A 15,977-nucleotide genomic window follows, 5' to 3' on the forward strand; every position below is an offset into this window, starting at 1 on the left:
TCTGTTCCTATAGTGATACATCTGATATTAACCATGTAACTAATGTATGTGACTCTTTTCTGTTCTATTGGCCTAATTGTTAATCGCTACAATACCACACTACTTTAATTACTTTTTTTAGTAACTAATTTAGTAATCCCCATTTTTATTATGAAATACACACATAGAAAATACATTAAAATAGGTGTTGAGTTTAGTAAATATTTATAAAACAAACACCCGTGTTACCACCAAACAGGTTTTTATCACAACTCCATTTCTCCCCACAGCAGTATTCCTTATTTTGACTTTTGTGATAATTTCTTTGCTTTTCTTTATAGTTTTACTATTCTTGGCTTTTTGCATTTACAGACATTTTAGACTCTGCTTATGATGTTTCATTAAAAAGTCCTGTTGGGGTTTACATTGAGATTCTAATGATTCTATAAATCTATTTTGAAAGAACTGAAATTTTAAAATATTTAGTCTTCTAACCCATGAATATGCTATATTTCAATTAATTAGGTCCTCGTTAATATTACTAAGTAAAGTTATGTCGTTTCTCTTTAGAGGTCTTGTACATCTTAGTTTCATTAGAACTTAATTCATATTTATTATGTTTTTGTAAATGGTACCTTTATTTTTTTCCCCCATTTTCTCTTTCCTGCAGGTACATAGGAATACAAGTGATTTTGATATATTGATTTTGTATCCAGCAACCTTGATAAAATTGTGTTAATTCTATTAATTTACTTGTAGGTTCTTTTGAATTCTCTACACAAAAAATAATTCTATAAATAATAAAGTTTTATTTTCATCCTTTATAATCCTTATATTTCCTTTTCTTGCTTTAATACATTGCCTATGAATTCCAGTATAATGTTAGATAGCCCCTATTTACTCTTGGTAAGCAACATGTAGCATGAAAAGTGAGTCTTTTGAAATGTAGGGTTTCAAATAACTTACCAATACAGGGAAGGTAAGAGAATTACTTGGTAACAGCCTGAGAACTAAGTTGCCCAGTCTCACTTAAGCTTAGGCTGTGGAGAAATAGAAGGGAAACCAAGTTTCCAAACTTTCCAATACTCTTAAAAACTTTTTAAGTTTTGAACTTATTTTAGACTTACAGAAAAGTTACAAAAAGAATAGGGACTTCTCATATACCCCTTACCTAGGTTCCCCTAATGTTAACGTTTTATATTGTCATAACATAATTATCAGAATCAGGAAATTAACACTAGAAATGAACTAAATTAAAGACTTTATTTGAATTTCATTAGTTTTCCCGCTAATTTCTTTTTTCTGTTCCAGGATTCTATCCAGAGTCCCACATCCATTTAGTTGTTCTTTTTCCTTAGTCCTGCAATCTGTAATAGTTCCTCAGTCTTTACTTGTCTTTCTTGACTTCGACCCTTTGGAAGAGTATTGATAGATCAGTTATTTTGTCAAATGTCTCTCAGTTTGGGGTTGTCTTAGGTTTTCTCATGATTACACTAAGGTTATACATTATTGGTGAGAATATTATAGAAATGAGGTTGTGTCCTTCTTACTGCACCATATCACAGGATTTGTGATCTCCGTATGTGTACCTCCAGGACTACTGGTGACAATAGCATTGATCACTTGGTTCAGGTGATTTCTCCCACATTCTCTACTGTAAAGTAGTGGAGTAATTAAATAGCTTGAGAAAGATACTTTGAAAATATGTAAAACCTATTACATGGTTTACAGACTTTCACCCACTAAATTTAACACCTGTTAGTGGATTTTATTTACAATTATTATTGCGGTGTTTCCTTAATGGTAATTTTCTATTTTCTTTCACATCGATAAATTAGAATTCTACTATAAGGAAGATCTAGCACCTTTTAATAAGGTCTTCACCATGTAGTATTTTTGTTTCATTTAAAGAAAATTATTAAGTCATTAGCTACTACCTATTCAAATATAATTAAAACTTTTGAATTATTTACACTACAAAGTATTTCATTATTCATATATCTTAAAATAACACACACCTCTTAGTCAGTTAGCAAGAGTAACATGAATTAATTCATCCATATAGTTATGTAATCATTATTATTCAACAAATATCTTGAGTACTTACAATGTGCTAGATACTGTGCTGGATGCTAGGTATACTTATACATCCTGACGCCATTCTTATTTTGGTACCAAATTATACTGATGACTTCGTAATTTAGAAATAGGATGTCCTCAAACTTTGACCATAAATGAAGGACCTTTGATAAGTGGGAGTCAGTAGGGAACTCACAGTTACAGCATCAGTGCCAAGAGTTCAGGTCTCTCATTGCAACACCACAGGAATGCTCTAGACTTTCTGATACTTTCCTGGAAGTGAATGTACTCATACAAATGAATCATTTTGGTATGTACCAGCTGCATGAAAATTTTAAAAGATACTCCTTTATGCTGGGAATACAAATCTAGTTCAATATTTTAAAATCAATTGATATAATCCACCATATTATCAGTCTAAAGAGAAAAAACACATGATCATATCAATACGTGCAGAAAAAGCATTTGACAAAATACGACATCTGCTCATGATAAAAATTCTCAGCAAACTAGGATAGAAACTTCCTTCACTTAATAAAAAGCATCTACAAAAATCCTATAGCTCACATCATAATTAATGGTGAAATATTGAATGCTTTCCCCTAAGATCAGGAACAAGGCAAGAATGCCTAGTCTCACCACTCTTATTCAACATAGTATTAGAAGTCTTAGCAAGTACAATAAACAAGAAAAAGTCATAAAAACCATTCAGATTAGAAAGAAAGAAACACAATTGTTTCTATTCACAGATGACATGACTGTCAATGTAATAAATTCCAGGGAATCTATAAAAGATTCTTAGAACTATTGAGTTGCAGGATACAAGGTGAACACACAAAAATCAATTGGAGGGCCGGCCCAGTGGCTCAGGCAGTTGGAGCTCCGTGCTCCTAACTCTGAAGGCTGCCAGTTCGATTCCCACATGGGCCAGTAGGCTGTCAACCACAAGGTTGCCCGTTCAACTCCTCGAGTCCCGCAAGGGATGGTGGGCTGTGCCCCCTGCAACTAACAATGGCAACTAGACCTGATGCTGAGCTGCGCCCTCTACAACAAAGATTGAAAGGACAACAACTTGACTTGGGAAAAAAAAAAGTCCTGGAGGTACACACCGTTCCCCAATAAAGTCCTGTTCCCCTTCCCCAATTAAAAAAAAAAAGGATTTAAAAAAAAATCAATTGTATTTCTGTATGCAAACAATGAACTGGAAAGCAAAATTGTTTTTAAATATCATATACAATATTTCCTCCAAAATGAAATACTTAGGTATAAATCTAACAAAATATGTATAAAACCTGTATGCTGAAAACTAGAAATGCTGATGAAAGAAATAAAAAAAACCTAAATAAATGGAGAGACATACTGTGATTACGGATTGGAAACTCAACATAATAAAGATATCAATTCTCCCCAAAGTGATCGATCTATAGATTTAATACAACAGCTATTAAAATCTCAGTGGGATTTTTTAAAATAATTTTTAAAATTTTTCAATTATGTTTGACATATGATATTATATTACTTTCAGGTGTACAACATAGTGATTACACATTTATATAACTTATGAAGTGATCATCCCAATAAATCTAGTACCCATCTGACACCATACACAGCTATTACAGTATTATTGACTATAGTCCTTATGCTGTACTTTATATCCCCATGACTATTTTGTAACTACCAATCGGTGCCTATTAATCCCTTCCCCTCTTCCCCCATTCCCCAACCCTATCCCATCTGACAACCATCAAAATGTTCTCTGTATCTATGCATTTACTTCTGTTTTGCTTGTTCATTTATTTTGTTTTTTAGATTCCACATATAAGTGAAATCATACAGTATTTGTCTTTCTCTGTCTGACTTATTTCACTCAGCATAATACCCTCTAGGTTCATCCATGTTGTTGCAGATGGCAAGACTTCATTCTTTTTAATGGCTGAGTAATGTTCCACTGCATATATGCACCACTTCTTCTTTACCCATTCAATTATTGATGGACACTTAGGTTGCTTCCATATCTTGGTTATTGTAAATAATGTGGCAATGAACATATACATGCATATGTCTTTTCAAATTACTGTTTTGGGTTTCTTCAGATAAATACCCAGAAGTGGGATTACTGGGCCCTTCTTTGTCTCTTGTTATAGCCTTTGTTTTAACATTTATTTTGTCTAGTATAAGTATTGCAACTCCAGCCTTTTTTTTCATTTCCATTTTCATGAAATATCTTTTTTCATCCCTTACTTTCAATCTGAATGTATCTTTCAATCTGAAGTGAGTCTCTTATAGGGAGCATATGTAAGGGTCTTGTTTTCTTATCAATTTAGCTACCCTGTATCATTAATTTTTTTTAAAATGGGGAATATTGGGGAACAGTGTGTTTTTCCAGGACAGCTCCATGTCAAGTCATTGTTATTTTTCCAATTTAGTTGTGGGGGGTGCAGCTCAGCTTCAAGTCTACTCGTTTTCAATCTACTTATGGAGGGCGCAGCTCAGCTTCAGATCAAGTCATTGTTTTCAATCTAGTTGTGGAGGGCCCAGCTCACTGGCCCATGTGGGAAGCAAACCGGCAACCTTGGTGTTATGAGCACCATGATCTAACCATTGAGCAAACCAGCTGCCCCCTTTTCCTTTTTTTTTTTTTTTTTTAAAACTTCATTTAAGTGTGTTTTTCCAGGACCCATCAGCTCCAAGTCAAGTAGTTGTTTCAATTTAGTTGTGGTGGGCTCAGCTCACAGTGGCCCATGTGGGGATCAAACTGGCAACCTCGTTGTTAAGAGCACCATATTCTAACCAACTGAGCTAACCGGCCGCTCCCACCCTGTCTTTTGATTGGATCATTTAATCCATTTACATTTAAAGTAATTGTTGATAGATATATAGTTATTGCCATTTTATTATTCATATTTTTAAAATATTTTTATTTTCTTTTACTTCTTAAAGAAATCCCTTTAACGTGTCTTGTAATACTGGTTTGGTGGTGATGAACCCCTTTAGCTTTTTTTGTCTGGGAAGATCTATAGATATCCTTTGTTTCTAAATGACAGCTTTGCTGGGTAGAGCAATCTTGGCTGTAGGTTGTTGGTTTTCATCACTTTGAATATTTCCTGCCAATCCCCTCTGGCCTACAAAGTTTCTGTTGAGAAATCACTGACAGTCTCATGGGAGCTCCCATGTAGGTAACTAACTTCTTTTCTCTTGCTGCTTTTAAGATTCTCTTTGTCTTTAACCTTTGCCATTTTAACTCTGATGTGTCTTGGTGTGGGCCTCTTTGGGTTCATCTTGTTTGGGACTCCCTGCACTTCCTGGGCTTGTATGTCTATTTCCTTTGCAGGAAATAGAAAAAGAAAGTTTTCTGTCATTATTTCTTCAAATAGGTTTTCAATTCCTTGCTCTCTCTTTTCTTCTGGTGTCCCTATGATGTGAATGTGGGTATGCTTGATGTTGTCCTAGAGGCCCCTTAAACCAGCCTCATTGTTTTTTTTAATTCTTTCTTCTTTTTGCTATTCTGATTGGGTGTTTTCTGCTACCTCAGCTTCTAAATCACCAATTTGATCCTCCACTTTATCTAATGTGCTGTTGATTCCCTCTAATGTATTCTTTATTTCAGTTGCTGTATTCTTTTTCTGACTGTCTTTTCATGTTTTCCATCCCCATTTTTATATTTCCTATCTCTTTGTTGAAGTTCTCCCTGAGATCACTGAGCATCCCTATAACCAGTGTTTTGAACTCTGCATCTGATAGATTGCTTGTCTCCATTTTATTTAGTTCTTTTTCTGAGCTTTGTTCTGTTCTTTTTATTTGGAATATGTTTCTTTGTCTCCCCATTTTGGCTGCTTCCCTGTTTTTGCTTCTATGTATTAGGTAAAGCTTCTAGGTCTCCTGGTCTTAGTAGAGTGGCCTTATGTAGTAGGTGTCCTGTGGGGCCCAGTGGCACAGTCTGCCTGGTCACTTGAGCTGGGTGTGGACCTTGTGTGGGTTGTGCATGCTCTCCTATTGTGGTTGAGCCTCGGTTGCTGTTTGGACATCAATGGGAGGAACTGATTTGTTGATTGGTTGTGAGGCTGATTGGTTGTGAGGACTGGCTGTGACTACAGTGGAGGAGCTGTTGTGCAGGGGCTGAGCCTATGGAGCGGGGCTCTGGTGCCCGCTGAGCCTGTCCTTTGGATGTGTCATTTGTGGAGGTGGTTAGGTGGTGCTCTGGTGAAGTCTGAAGCTGACCACCAGGTGTGTTGGTTCTGGGGCCTCTTGGGAAGGGCTGTGATGCAGACCAACGTCAGCTTCTGCCTGTGCCCTGCCCGGGGCCACTTGATATGGACAACACAGTGATCTGCAGATGGTTGCCACTTGTTCTGGGCTTGGATATGCCTGGGAGAGGCTAAGCTGCAAACTGAGGCCAGCTACCCATAATGCCATGTTTGGGGCTGCTTAGCAAGAAGTACAGGGCACACTGAGGCTACACACTGCTTGTTTGGGGTTTGTGAAACTTTGAGAGATTTTAGGAAAATCTGCAACATGAGCCAAGACCGGCCATATGTATATGGAAAAGCCACAGGAAGTGGCTTGGGTGGGCCCACAAATTGGGTGGGATGGGGGGCTGTTCTCAGGGAATCATCAGTGTGGGGTTAATGAATGGTGTTAGCTAGGTTGATGGAAACTCAGATATGGTGCCTGCCTGTGTCTGCATGCTGGATAGGGGAAGGGCTCAACAAAGAAACAATGACTTTTGTCAGCATTTATGTCTAGGGGAAAGCTGTCTCTCCAGCCCTCACTCTGAAGGCAGACAATTCAGTTCTTCCCTGTATGTCCCAGGAGCCTTTTGAGCTGCTGTCCCAGTGCTGGAGCTCAGAGAGAGTGATTCCATGAGTGAGTAAGTTCCTGCATGGGCCCTTTAAGAGGAATGTCTGGGACTCCAGCTACTCTCCATTCACTCAGCCACAATCTCTGCTGCTTTTCACAGCCAGAAGTTGTGGGGACTTCTCTTTCTGGCACTGGAACCATGGGCTGGGGAGCCTGGTGTAGGTCTGGGATGCCTTACTCCTCAGGGAGGACCTTTGCGGCTGAGATATCCTCCCAATTTTTGACTGCCACATGTGGGTGTAGGACCAACCCATTCAGTGTCTCCACCTCTCCTACCAGTCTCAAGGTGGCTTTTTCTGTAAATCCTTAGCTATAGGACTTCTGTTCAGCTAGACCTTTGTTCTCAATAATGGTTGTTCTGTAGTGTAATTGTCATTTTGAGGTGGTCACAGGAGGAGGCGAGCACAGCATTTACCTGCTCTTCCATCTTGATCAGAACTTCAGTAGGATTTTTTGTAGATATAGACAAGCTGATTCTAAAATTTATGTGGAAGAATAGCTAAAACATTTAAAACACACACACACACACAAAGTTGGAAGAATCACACTACCCAATTTTAAGACTCACTATAAAGACACAATAATTAAGATATGATGTTGGCAAAGGGATAGACACATAGATCAATGGAACAGAATAGAGTCCAGAAATAGACCCACAAAGATGTGGCTATTTGATCTTTGACAAAAGTGTAAAAACAATTCACTGGAGGATAGTTTCCCTGAAAAATGGTATTGAAAATGCAACAAAAAATAAACTTCACACCTTATATAAAGATTAACTTAAAATGGATCATAGATCTTAATGTAAAACTTAAAACTATAAGACTTTTAGAAGAAAATAAAGGAGAAAATCTTTGTGACCTGGAGGTTAGGTGAAGAGTTCTTATATGTGATAGGAAAAGCACACTCCATCAAAGAAAAAAAATTGATAAATTGGACTTCATCAAAATTAAAACCTTTTACTCTGCCAAAGATACTGTCAAGAGAATGAATAGATAAGTTACAGACTGAGAGAAAATGTTTGCAAATTGCATATCTGACAAAGGACTTGTATCCAGAATATATAAAGAATTCTCAAAAATTAACAATAAGAAAACAAAAGTTCTAATTAAAAAATAGACAAAGGACTTGAACAGGTACTTCACTGAAGAAAATATGAGGATAGCAAATAAGAACATGAAAAGATATTCATTCTCATTAGCCATCAGGAAAATGCAAATTAAAACCACAATGAGATACCACTACATACCTCTTAGAATGGCTAAAATAAAAGATAGATTAAAAACTAGACTTCATCAAAATAAAAAAATTTGCTCTTTAAATACTTCATTAAGAGGATGGAAAGACAGGCTACAGACTGGGAGAAAATATTTGCAAAACACAAAAGGAGTAGTATCTGAAATATATAAATAACTCTCAAAATGCAATAGTAAAAATGCAAACAATGCAATTAGAAAATGAGCAAAAGACAAGAAGAGCCATTCGTTAAAATATATAGATGGAAAATTCGCATATGAAAAGATGTTAAAACATCAGTAGCCATTGGGGAAATGCAAATGAGATCTCACTACACACCTATCAGAATGGCTAAAATAAGTAGTAGTGACAACACCAAATGCTAGTGAGGATGCAGAGCAACTGGATCACTCATAGATCAGTGGTAAGAATGTAAAATGATACAACCACTCTGAAAAACAGTTTGTCAGTTTCTTAAAAAACTAAATATGCAACTACTATACAATCCAACAATTAATTGCATTCCTGGATATTTATCCCAGAGAAATGAAGACTATGTTTATTAACCTACACACAAATGTTCATAGCAGCTGTATTTGTAATAGCCAAAAGCCACAAACAATCCAGATGTCCTTTGAGGGTGAATGTTTACACAAACTGTGGTACATCCACACCATGGAATACTACTTGGCGATAAAAGGGAATAAACTATGGATATACACAACAGCCTACATGAATGTCCAGAGAATTAAGATGCTGAAAAAAGCCAATCCCAAAGGGGTATGTATGTCTGACTCCATTTATACAACTTTCTTGAAATAACAGTATTATAGAAATAAAGAACAGATTAGTGATTACCAGGGGTTAAAGAGGGAATGGGGGCAGGAGGCAGGTGCCTGTAAAAGGGCAACAAGAGGGATCCTTGTGATGGTGGAAATGTCCTATATCTTTACGTATCAATACCAATAACCTGGTTATGAGGCTAAACTAGAGTTTTGCATGACATTACCATTGGGGAAAGTAAGGAAAGGATACAAGGGAATCTCTCTGTAGTTTTTACAAATGCATGTGAATCTATAATTATCTTAAAGTAGAAAGTTTAATTAAAAAATACTGCCAATATCAAGTGCTGACAAGGGTGTGGAGAAACTAGAATCCTCATACATTGCTGGTGGAAATGTAAAATGGTAAGTATAGCCACTTTGGAAAACAGTTTGGCAGTTTCTTATAAAGTTAAACATATACTTTACCATATGACCAACAGTACCACTCCTGGGTATTTACTTTAGAGAAATGAAAACTATGCCCACACAAAAACCTGTACATGAATGGTCATAGCAATTTTATTTGTGACAGTGAAAAACTAGAAACAAAAGGTCCATCAACAAGTGAATGGATAAACAAACTGTGATACAGCCATAGAATGGACTATCACTCAGGAATGAAAAGGAACAAACTGCGGGTGCATATAACCATTTGCAATACATTCAAAGATCTAATGCTGAATTAAAGAAGCCAACCTTCAAAAGTTACATACTATTTGAGTTCATTTATATGATATTCTCAAAAAGACAGAACTATGGTGATAGAGCACAGATCAGTGGTTGCCAGGGGTTAGAAGTTAGGGGAGGATATGAATAAAAAGGGATGGCACAAGAGAGTTTCGGGGTTGATGGAACTGTTCTGTATCTCGATTGTGGTGGTGGCTACATGAATCTAGATATGTGTTTAAATTCATAGAACTGTACAGGAAAAAGGGAAAAAAAGTTAACTTTACTGTATGATAATCAATCTTTTTTTTAAATCAATTTTCTCCAACTAACAGCCCTGTGTCAGAAAGCTGCCACTTGCCCCTTTGGTTGGCCTCTTTTGTGCTATCTACAACATGTGTAATCACAAGTTTCATTCAATCCTTTCTGGTTGGCCCCAGAAGAATAGAGAACTAGAGGTGTTAAAGACTATGCAGGGAATTGTGAACTACTATGAATAAAGGAGTAACAAAATCCTTTCTCTTTCTCTGTGCATAAATTTGATCTTGGGTTTACTTGCTAGCTAGTTTTTTTTGGAAATGTGGTAACAGTGGAATGTCAGCTGTGTTACCAGCCAACATTGTTATGGTAAAAATGAGCGCGTTATTATACTCTACCTGGACCAAGAGGACTGTGAATGCAAGATAAATATCCAGTGGGAAGCCTTAGCATTGGCATTTCTGGGCACAATGAGCTTATAACTGGGCATGTTGCCTGGAAGCGAGGGTTTGGAAATTACAAGAGATGTTGGTTCCTATTTGGGAAAATGAGGCTTCTAAAGCCCAGATAGCTGTCTACCTATCTGTGTGACCTTGTTGTCTTAAAGAGTAGTCCTTGGATTGCTATGTGTGTGACTTACTGAAGAGATGTTAACATGCTGTTTCCTATGTTTCACCTTCCTAAGTAAAACCAATGCTAAATAAGGGCTATTGTCATCATATGAGTATGAAATGACTAGTTAAACAAAAAATGACTATGAATTGGCTTTGCAGATACTCTTCGAAGTATTCAGAGGTCTAAACTAAACTGAGTCTTTTAGAACCATCTGGAGTTGAAAATATGGCAAAGGGAAGGGAAGAAAATGGTAATGATCTGAATGGAATTCACATTTTTTCTATTCATCTAGCACAAGTAATTGTTTACTCTGGGCAAGTGGACAGGTCTGTGTGTGAAGAGGCTTTGTATCTTCCTTACCTTGGGGAACCTGCACAAGGCCAACATTTATGCCAGCAAGTAAGTCTCCAAGAAGCCAATCCTTGATTCGATACAAACACATCCAGTCTAGGAAGGGAAAGACCGTAAGCATGCATCTTAGGAACCTGTGCCATGAGCAGCTGTGAGAAAGAAGAAAAGACACTCGATTAGGTTCTCCAGAGAAAAAGCCCACATAGTTAAGAAAAGGCATAGTGCATAATTCTTCCCATACAGCAGAGTTCTTTGTCAGTACTATTGACATTTTGATAAAGTGGACTGAATAGTTTTTTGTTTGGGGGCCATCTTGTGCATTGGAGGAAGTTCCCCAGCATCCCTGGTCTCTAACCACTAGATGCCAGTAGCACCCCAGATGTGACACCCCAAAATGTCCCCAGACTTTGCCAAATGTTCCCTGGGAGATAAAAATTACCTCTAGTTGAGAGCCAGTTTCATATATATAACAAGAACTAAGCCTTATAAGTCCAATATACAAATCAAGTCTGTGTTTTCATGGGATGTTTGGAAATATGAAAATCTACCAACTTTCAAGTAGAAAAATGGACTGTTATTGCTTTCTCTTGATAAGGACAGGTTTTTGAGATGTGATATTAGTAGGTGGCAGGGGCAATTAACACATTCACCTTATTACCAAATACTAAAATTTTTACAGAACATTCACTCTGTGGCTTTGATCTGCAATATGTAGGAATTTATAGAAAATATAGAATATGGAGTTATCATGCTTAAGAAGTTAGCCATGTAAAGAAAAAGCAGTAAAATAAGATTGTTATCCTTTGACCCAGTGGATATCAACTAGAAGCAATTTTGTTCCTCAAGGGACATTTGGCAATGACTGGAGATAGTTTTGATTATCATGACTGTCATCTAGTGTGTAGAGGCCAGGGATGCTGCTAAACCTCCCCAAATAAAAAGGACAGCTCTCCATAAAAAAAAATTTTCTGGTCCAAAATATCAATGATGTTGAGACTGAGAAAATCTACGTGAACCTTTAGATCATCTCAAATGGTAGAATGACCATAAAGCAATCAATAGATCAGTTAATCAATTGGTAAAACTAGTTTGGTTTTAAACTTCTATTTTCTATTTATATTTTTATATGGGCTGAAAGCAGAGTATGAAGATTTTATGAGTTGTAGCTGGATAATTGGGATTTGACTATAGCAACAAATAGAACTTTAGTGTACGCAAGGTTAAAATGTGGGCTCAGAAGAGAAGTAATGTCACATGTTTGACTCACAACTATGAGCATTACTATCCCTAAGGTAATTAGGGCCAACTAAGTGTAAGTGCCATTGCCAAGGTCACAGAAGTAAGGGTAGCAGAGCTGAAGCTAGAAACCAGGTCTTTTGATCCTTAGTTTAACGTTCTGTCTGCCACAGTTCCTATTGACAGCTGTTAACCAGGAGGAAGACCATTGGCTTGAAAGGAACATCATATTGCTATTTTTATGAGAGTCTCTGGGTGTAGGCAGCTGTACGGAATGTGCTGTCTCCAATTATGTCCTTCTATTGAGGTGAGTAGAGCATGGCATTGGGACAATTTGTTCCTTCACTTGGTCCAGTTGCCCCTCCTTTCCACGTGTCACTTGGCAAAAGACCAGTCACCCTAGGCAAGGTAATCAAAGGTCTTTAGCGTGGCAAAAAATAAAATAGACATGGAATAATGAGGATCAAGATTGAAAGAAATCAAGGAGGGTGTTAGAGGAACAGAAATTGAAGCTGGTGGGGAACAGTATAAGCATTTGACATGAATCTGGATTTTAGTTAAGGCACCTTAAAAGTGAGGAATGTAAGTCAATGTGATAGCACATGGGAAATTTTGACAAGAAAGGTTGTATTTTGCAGTTGCTAACTAAGAGGGAGAAAATGAGACAAGAAATGAGGTTTTATTCAAAGGAAGAGATGAAGTTAAAAGATTTTTTTAAACTAAAAAACATAGTTCTTTCTATTTACTAGGTGCTTTACAAATACTCTTTAAATCCTCACAATTGATAAACCTTTAGCCAGTCTCATCAAGAAAGAGAGAGCTCAAATAAATAAAATCAGAAATGAAAAAAGAGAGGTTGCAATCAACACCACAGAAATACAAAAGATGATTAAAGAATACTATGAACAATTATATGCCAACAAATTGGACAACCTAAAAATGGATAAATTTCTAGAAACATACAACCTTCCAAGACTGAAGCAGGAAGAAACTGAAAATCTGAACATACTGATTACTAGCAACAAAATTGAAGGAGTAATAAAAAAACTCCCAACAAACAAAAGTCCAGAACCAGACAGATTCACAGGTGAATTTTACCAAACATTTAAAGAAGAATTAATACCTATCCTTTTCAATCTATTCTGGAAAAATTTGAAGAAGAAATGCTTCCAAATTCATTCTATAAGGCCAGCATTATCCTGACATCAAACCCAAAGATACTACAAAAAAAAAAAAAAAAAAGAAAAAAAAGAAAAGAAAAGAAAGAAAGAAGGAAAAAAGAAAATTATAGGCCAATATCCCTGATGAACATAGATGTAAAGATTCTCAACAAAATACTAGCAAACAGAATTTACCAATACATTAAAAAAGATTATACACCATGATCAAGTGGGATTTATCTCAGGGACGTAAGGATGATTCAATATCTGCAAACAATTAATGTGATACATCACATCAACAAAAGCAAGGATAAAAATCATATGATCATCTCAATAGATGTGTAAAAAACATTTGACAAAATTCAATATGCATTTATGATAAAAACTGCCAACAAAGTAGATATAGAGAAAACTTACCTCAACGTAATAAAGGCTATGTATGACAAACACACAGCTAACATCAACGGTGAAAAGCTGTAAGCTTTTCCTCTAAGATCAGGAACAAGACAAAGATGCCCAACTCACCACTATTATTCAATAGAGTACTGGAAGTCCTAGCTACAGTAATCAGACAAGAAAAAGATACAAAGTTTAGTGGTTACCAGAGGGTAAGGGGGGTGGGGGGTGGGAGAGGAGGGTAAGGGGGATCAAATATATGGTGATGGAAGGAGAACTGACTCTGGATGGTGAACACACAATGGGATTTATAGATGATGTAATACAGAATTGTACACCTGAAATCTATGTAATTTTACTAACAATTGTCACCCCAGTAAATTTAAAAAATAAATTTAAAAAAATAAAAAAATAAAAGGAAAAGATATAAAAGGCATCCAGATTGGAAAGGGAGAAGTAAAACTGTCTCTATTTGCAGATGATGTGATACTATATATATAAAACCCTAAAGACTCTACCAAAAAACAGAATTAATAAACGAATTCAGTAAAACAGCAAGATACAAAATTAATATACAGAAATCCATAGTATTTCTATATACTAATGATGAACGATCAGAAGGAGAAATTAAGAAAACAATCCCTTTTACAATTGTATCAAAAAGAATAAAATGCCTAGGAATAAATTTAACCAAGGAAGTGATGACTTGTATTCTAAAAACTAAAAACAATTGAAGAAAGAAATTGAAAAGGACATAATAAATGGAAGGATATATCATGTTCATGGATTGGAAGGACTAATATCTTCAAAAGGCCCATACTACCTAAAGCAAGATTCAATGCAATCCCTATCAAAATACCAATGGCATTCTTCTCGGAACCAGAATAAATAATCCTAAAATTTATATGGAACCACAAAAGGCCATGAATAGCCAAAGCAATCTCAAGAAAGAAGAACAAAGTTGGTGGTATGATGCTCCCTGATTTCAAACTATACTATAAGGCTATAGTAATCAAAACAGTATGGTATTGGCACAAAAAACAGACACATAGATCAATGGAACAGAATAGAGAGTCCAGAAATAAATCCTCACTTATATGGTCAATTAATCTATGACAAGGAGTCAATAATATACAATGGAGAAATGACAGTTTCTTCAACAAGTAGAGTTGGGAAAATTGGACAGATACATGCAAAAAAATTAAACTCGACCACTCTCTTTCACTATATACAAAGATAAATTTAAAATTGATTAAAGACTTAAATGTTAGACCTGAAATCATAAAACTCCTAGAAGAAAACATAGGTAGTAAACTCTCTGACATCTGTCTTCATAATATCTTTTTGGATATGTCCCCTAGAGCAAGGGAAACAAAAGCCAAAGTAAACAAATGGGACTTCATCAAACTAAAAGTCTTCTGCACAGCGAAGAAAACCATCAACAAAATGAAGACAACCTACTGAATGGGAGAAGATATTCACAAATGATATATCCAGTAAAGGGTTAATGTCCAAAAGATATAAGGAACTCATACAACTCAAAAACAAACAAACAAAAAAACAATCCAATCAAAAAATGGGCAGAGATATTTCTCCAAAGAGAACATACTGATGGCCAAGAGATATATGAAAAGATGCTCAACATCACTAATCATCAGGGAAATAAAAATCAAAACCACAAGGAGATACCACCTCACACCAGTCAGAATGGCTATTATCAAAACATCAACAAATAACAAGTGTTGGATAGGATGTGGAGAAAACGGAACCTTTGTGTACTGTTAGTGGGACTCTAAATTGGTGCAGCCTCTATGAAAAACAGTATGGAGATTCCTCAGAAAACTAAAAATAGAACTACCATACGACCCAGCAATTCCACTTCTAGGTGTTTATCTGAAGAAAACAATAACACTAATTCAAAAAGGTATATGCACCCTTATGTTCATTGCAGCATTTATTTTAATAGCCAAGATATGTAAGCAACCTAGGTGTCCATTGATAGCTGAATAAATAAAGAAAAAGTGGTATATATACACAACAGAATATTACTCAGCCATAAAAATGAATGGAATTCTGCCATTTGTGACAACATGGTATTATGCTAAATGAAACAAGACAGAGAAAGGCAAATACCACATGATTTTACTTATATGTGGAATCTGAAAAAACCCAAAACAAATGAACAAACAAAACAAAATAAAAACAGACTCACAGAAACAGAGAAAAGACTGATAGTTGCCAGAAGGGAGGGGAAATGGGTAAAAAAAGTGAAGGGGAATTTAGTCAATAATACTGTGGTAACTTTGCATGGTGTAAGGTG

The 15,977-nt window shown here is 36.1% G+C and overlaps 1 protein-coding gene across 10 annotated transcripts in view; it reads right to left on the reverse strand.

Annotated features, from left to right (window-relative positions):
- SLC26A8 (solute carrier family 26 member 8) overlaps positions 1 to 15,977 on the reverse strand; it is an 80,206-nt gene that overhangs the window by 52,043 nt on the left and 12,186 nt on the right. For 9 of the 10 annotated variants that reach the window (XM_019738820.2, XM_019738822.2, XM_074332851.1 and 6 more), the window contains exon 3: positions 10,875 to 11,014. The exons of the other annotated variant lie outside the window; for it this stretch is intronic. In XM_019738820.2, the coding sequence (XP_019594379.2) occupies positions 10,875 to 11,014 (140 nt within the window). The remainder of the gene's footprint in view (positions 1 to 10,874; positions 11,015 to 15,977) is intronic. 10 annotated transcript variants of the gene reach the window in all.

The sequence above is a fragment of the Rhinolophus sinicus genome, linkage group LG05 (assembly GCF_036562045.2).
Source record: "Rhinolophus sinicus isolate RSC01 linkage group LG05, ASM3656204v1, whole genome shotgun sequence".
NCBI lineage: Eukaryota > Metazoa > Chordata > Mammalia > Chiroptera > Rhinolophidae > Rhinolophus > Rhinolophus sinicus.